This window comes from Poromitra crassiceps (assembly GCF_964638095.1).
Source record: "Poromitra crassiceps genome assembly, chromosome: 10".
In the NCBI taxonomy this organism is placed as follows: domain Eukaryota; kingdom Metazoa; phylum Chordata; class Actinopteri; order Beryciformes; family Melamphaidae; genus Poromitra; species Poromitra crassiceps.
In genome coordinates, this window is record NC_139631.1 from 14,960,995 (window position 1) to 14,966,994 (window position 6,000).

Below are 6,000 nucleotides of genomic sequence, written 5' to 3' on the forward strand. Positions count from 1 at the left end.
TCACTTGTCAACATTTTTTTTTCTTTAGCTCAGAAACTAGGCTCAGTGTAAATCTATGTTTTGTTTGTATGTAGCCTGTAAATCCTACATAGTTGCATACATTGTACACACATTATGGATACATTATATAATCCGTATTTGTAAAGAGTTTCATGGTATCAAGTGTGGACTGAAGTGTTGTTCGCAGAGGTAGAAACTAGCAATATTCTTTCTCCTTCAGGCTCATAGTTAGAGTCTAAGGTAAAGGGTAAATGGACTGCATTTATATTGTGCTTTTGTAGTCTACCGACCACTCAAAGCTCCTTACAACAATGCCTACTATTTAAACATTCACACACCGATGGCAGCAAACTACCACGCAGGGTGCTGGCACAACCATCGGGTGCAAGTTGGGGTTTAGTATCTTGGTCAAGGAGGACACTTTGACGTGCGGACTGGAGGAGCCGGGGATCAAACTACCGACCTTCTGGCCTTCTGATTTGTGGACGACCTGCTTTACCTCCTGAGCCACAACTGCTCCCTTCTGTACAGACAGAGCACAAAGGTTTAGCTTGTTGTGTTTACTTGCTGCATGCAGATGAACCAATATGCATATCAGGCAGTGCTGTGTTCAAAAGTGCCGGAGGTTTCAGCCATTCTGTGTGTGGAATTGTATCTGAAATTATCTCCTACTGTGCAGGTTTGTGTGGGGTTATTAATATTGAGTGGGATGTTATTGTTATTGTGTTTGCAGCTGCATGCTGATGAGCCATTTGGAGGAGCCCAAACTGAGCGACGATGAGGAGCCACCTACTGAGCAGGACAAGAGGAAGAAACTAGTGAGTCAAAAACAGCACGCACGCACGCACATAGACACACTCACTCACACACACACACACACACACACACACACACACACACACACACACACTCACACACTTCATTGCATATCAAATTTTTACAATCACCCAAACCCTTTTTTCTTGTTTTCTACCGTTGTTTTGCACTAATTGCTTCTGTTATGTAATGTGTGTGTATCTCCCCCGACAGTCTAATCACAAGCATAGTTCTTGTTGGTTCCTTGCAATGTCATGTACGCTACACTGGGAACTTATGCATCAAAACAAGAATTTAACAGTCAATACAAATTGAGCCCGTCCCACACTTGTTGCCTAGGTACAGATTCAGAGCCACTCCCCCCATCCCCACCCACCCCTTCCAAGTCCCTTTACTTTCCTCTTCCTCTCAGCCCTCACCTCTCCTCACCAGCCTTCCTTCCTCTGCTCTGCTCTGCCCTTTCTCCACTCTTCCTCTCACCTTCCCTCTCATTCCCACATATCTCTCCATCCCTCTCCCTCACACCTTGCTTCCGTCCTCTCTCTCCTTCCCTTCTCCTCCCTATCTGTTGTCCTCTATAATGAATGGAACTGTACAGTAGTGTGCATAGAGTCACAACCTTTTTACCACGGTCGGTCAGTGTAGCTGCAGCAGCGTGGTCTGCACACATTCAGGTGAGTCAGTCTGGGGGGGAACGGATGCTGAGGAATGGTTACTGGTGATGTGCGTCACCACATGGCCTCTAGAGGGGGGCGTTGACGAAGAGTCTCGACTGAGACTCTGTCCGTGGCTCTGCCACTGCACTGACCCTATATAACCACGTAAGCCTGCCCCCTAGGATGCAACACGGACCTCGGGCTTGTACAGGATTAAAGAGCTCTCCAGGGGTCACCTCACCTGTTTCATTCATGATGGCCACCGATTGGTAAGCCGTGCACGGCTCCATGCGCACGGAATAGTACAGTAAATCTTACACTTGGATCAGTAAACCGTAGTAAACAGTGCGCACAGAGTACTAAACCATGCCCATGGATTAGTAATCCATGCACACGGATTTGTAATATGTATATTGATAACGTCAGGGACACCACAGCGGCCCACAGAGTTGCATATAAAATGTAATTTACGGTAATATGCTTCTTCTATAAGCATTATTTATAGGGACTAAATAGGTTTCATATTGTCAACAAAGGATCATAAATTAGACCCTGCCCCCCTTCATTTCAGACTCTGAATGTTTTTTGCTTCAAGCCCTGTGTGCATGTACTGTACAGTATGTATGTGTGTTTAACTTGCTTGGCAGTACCCCAGAGCCCTTATCACCTCAGCCCAGACCCTGAACTCTTTGCTCCAGGGAATAGAGAAGAGGCTATTGGTCTCTTTGCCACTTTGTGTGTGTGTGTGTGTGTGTGTGTGTGTGTGTGTGGAAAGAGACTTGTGACATTCTCAAACATTGATTGGCTCTCTTATATCTGCTCTCCTTGGCTGGTGTGTGTAAGAGTTGTGAAGAGACAGGGGAAAGTGTTTTTTTTATAACACGATCTCTTGATGAACAGTCCTCTACAACTGCCTGACTATGTTCTACATCCACTCCTCACTTTGGTCATGACACTTGGCCTCATTTATCACACAGAATACAGACACATTTCTGCAAAAAGCATATTAATAAGTGCTTTGAGAAGTGTTTTTTCTTCTTTTCTTGCTTACAATGTACCCAGCTTAAAGTCAGAGAGGACTGATGTCACTGCAATTGCTTCTGAGAATACATAAATAGATTAATAGATCATTATGTAATTAAATGTTATATACCGGTATATTTAATTGTCTGTTTATGTATTACGTTTATTTTAGGGCTGTCAATCGATTAAAATATTTACTCGCGATTATTCGCATGATTGTCCATAGTTAATCAGGCTTAATCGCACAATTTTTTTATCTGTTCTAAATCTACCTTAAACCTGAGCTTTGTGCAAAGATGCACTGTTGTATTAATATGGGTAGTAGCTATTTCATTAGTATGGGTAAGTATTTGGCCATTGGTATTGTTATTATTATTGCTACTACTGTAGTTGCTGGGAATACACATCTCTCAAGCCACAGTGTGTGCACACAGGAGCAGCTGCGTGCAAGCTCTCTCCCCCCCTCTCTCTTTCTCTGTCTCTCTCTCCTGCTCTCCGTCTGTCTCTCTCTCTGGTCTGATCGCCCTCCCTCTCTCTTTCTCACTGTCTGTCTGTCTGTCTCGCTTTATCTGCCTCGCTCTCTCCCTCTCTGTCTCCATCTCCCCCCCCCGCGCTCTCCGTCTGTGTCTCTCTATCTGCCACGGTCTGATCACGCTGACGCGCTTCCTCTCTCTCTCTCACCCAAAATACGGGACATCTTCTTCAATTTGGAGCTGAACTTGCCATTATACCCATTTTCTTCCTCCTTTTCTGCTCACGGAGGTTTGTTTCTGCTTGCAATCAACATTACTGCTTCCTGATTTCCCAAACTACGGGACCAAGGCTCAAACATCACAGAAAGTGCATGCGTTAATCACGCGTCAAAAAAAATAGTGGCGTTAAAAGGAATTTGCGTTAACGCGTTATTATCACGTTAACTTTGACAGCCCTAGGTTATTTATGCTAATTTGCCCTGAATATTTCTCCTTATACATAGTACGGACAAACGACAAACACAACATGCATGCACACACGTGCATGACAGACAGTACACACAAACACACACACATGCAATTGGAGGCGCCATGAAATTTGACCTCCGCGTTTGACCCATCCTGGCTCGTCCTCCTCCATGGTTCAGGCCAGGAGCGGTGGGCAGCTGCAGTGAAGCGCCTGGGGACTAATTTCTTCCAACTGCCGCTGGTCAGACGACGATATCCTGCATGTTTTTAGTGTGGGGTTATATATGGAGGAAACCCAGGGGAGCACGGGGGGGAACATACAAACCCCACATAGAAAGGCCCTTTCGATGAGATAGCCCACCTGGGCACCAGGCACCGGACGCATGGGGAGACATAGCCCTAGAGTCAACAGTGTCCCAGGCGAGAATCGAACCCAGGACCTTCTTGCTGTGAGGCAAGAGTGCGAGGCAAGAAAAGAACGCTACCACTGCGCCACAGGTAATGCTCCATAGAGCATTCATCAACTTAACGTAACTGATTGTGTCACAGCTGTTACAATTGGTAAGCTGTTTATCTTCAGACAGTAAAAATGTATAAATCGCTAAATAAATATGTAGTGACCATAAATAATAATACTTTTTTTCAGCCACAGAAGGACTCTAACTTAGTAACTGAAAGTCACGGAAAAGTCATAGAATTTTTTCTCTCAGGGCCGTGATGGAGCCCCACGCTATGGAACCAGGGGAACAGGAGGAGGGTGTACTTGTTGCCTGAGGTGTTAATGATTCAACTCATCAAAGATGTGTCAGCCTTGCCCTCCCACTGAACCTTGTTAGACAACCACACTTCATTTCACACAATCACGGTGTCTTAAAACACTAGGGAAGGCGCTTAGGAAATTGTTCAAATAACACATAAAAATGTAACTGCAGCCTATTTAGATGGAGCATGAATCTCTCTGGTCTTACCATTAGATCCCCATGGTTTTCATTATCAAAAGAACTCGAAACAAAACCAGGAAGTTGAGCTGTCTATATGGCACAGCAGTGGCAATATCAAACAAGATAGGGTATGATACAGAAAAGCAACAATGTACATCATTTTCTGCACTCATGGGTGTGCAATCTTCTATGTTATTAAGATGAGACTTAGTGGGGGCGCAGTGGTAGCGCTGTCGCCTCACAGCAAGAAGGTCCTGGGTTCGATTCCCGCCTGGGACGTTGTGGGCACTGAGGGTTCGTACTGTACTTCCCATCCAAAATACCAAGCCCATCCCATTTAATTTGCAGGCTATTTTGGGAGGCAGGTACCAGGAGACAGTTCAGGAGACAGGAGCTTTGTATTTGGTCTTCCAGTGTGAAAGCAAAAACGAAACTTATCCTACAGAATGTCAGACGTCTCACATGTATTTTGAACGTGTGCTAGACAGTAATTTGACACTTTTTAGATGCCGGAGATACTGTATGTAAAGTTGACACTCAGGAATGATGTCAACTTGAGTGCAATGCGACGGCACTTACAGACATTGCTCCCATTGTGACTCAGTACACTGTGCTAACAATTGACAATGATGATTGTTTAATCAATACAGTAACAGTAACCTCTGACAGTGCTATTGAAATGAAATCACAGTCCAGGTGTGTGACCTGCAGCTTTTTGTTTAGCTGTTCCATACTGTGCTCTAGCTCTGTAGTAAACGATTTGTAACTCTGGTCCTTTGAGATCAAAGATCTAATTTCCATAGTGTGTTTGTATACAGGGTAAACACTGTAAAACGCTCAATAATTAAGGTGTGCATATTGAATGGAATCAAGGTATCAGACTTGAATATAGAGCAAAATAAAGCTTGTTCATCAAAACAATACCCCCCAGCAGAGAATGACCCCTGGTCCTCTTTTCTCTGTGGCTGCCTACTCAACATAACTTTGGAAAAAACTGATAATGGATCTTAATTAATCACTGGAGGAGAGTGTTTAAGGATAGAAATGCTTTCTTTTGCACTACAGTATAATATAATTAAAAAGGTGCAGTTGAATACATGAACTAAAGCTAAACCCTAATGGTCACAGTTGTTATAGGTTAGCTTACCTGACAAAAAGTTTCAGTCAAGATTTTTATTTTAAAACAGAAGTAGCACACATTCCTCTCCTCCAAAAAAAATTATAATTATTATATTATTATTAATTAATAATTAATAATAATTATTATAATAATTTTTGAAGCTTCAATTCATCCTCAGGCATCCCTCTTTAGCTCCTTCCCATCCTTAGATTCCTCCCTCCCTCACTTCTTCCTCTTATACTTCTTAAAATTCCCCCACTTCAACCAGTGTGTTCTCCATCATATCTTACCTGGTGCATCTCCCATGCTGTGGGCCTGTGTCCTGTCTGTCTGTCTCTAGCTGCGGGTGATGTTCTCCTCTTACCTCGTGCCTTCCCCATGCTGTGGGCCTGTGTCCTATCTGTCTGTCTCTAGCTGCCTCCCCCATGCTGTGGGCCTGTGTCCTATCTGTCTGTCTCTAGCTGCCTCCCCCATGCTGTGGGCCTGTGTCCTATCTGTCTGTC

General features: G+C 44.1%; 1 protein-coding gene across 1 annotated transcript in view; it reads left to right on the forward strand.

Moving 5' to 3' along the window:
* ipo11 (importin 11) overlaps positions 1-6,000 on the forward strand; it is a 222,691-nt gene that overhangs the window by 177,734 nt on the left and 38,957 nt on the right. Inside the window, exon 29 of the mRNA XM_083644271.1 lies at positions 734-818. Coding sequence (XP_083500397.1) covers positions 734-818 — 85 coding nt within the window. The remainder of the gene's footprint in view (positions 1-733; positions 819-6,000) is intronic.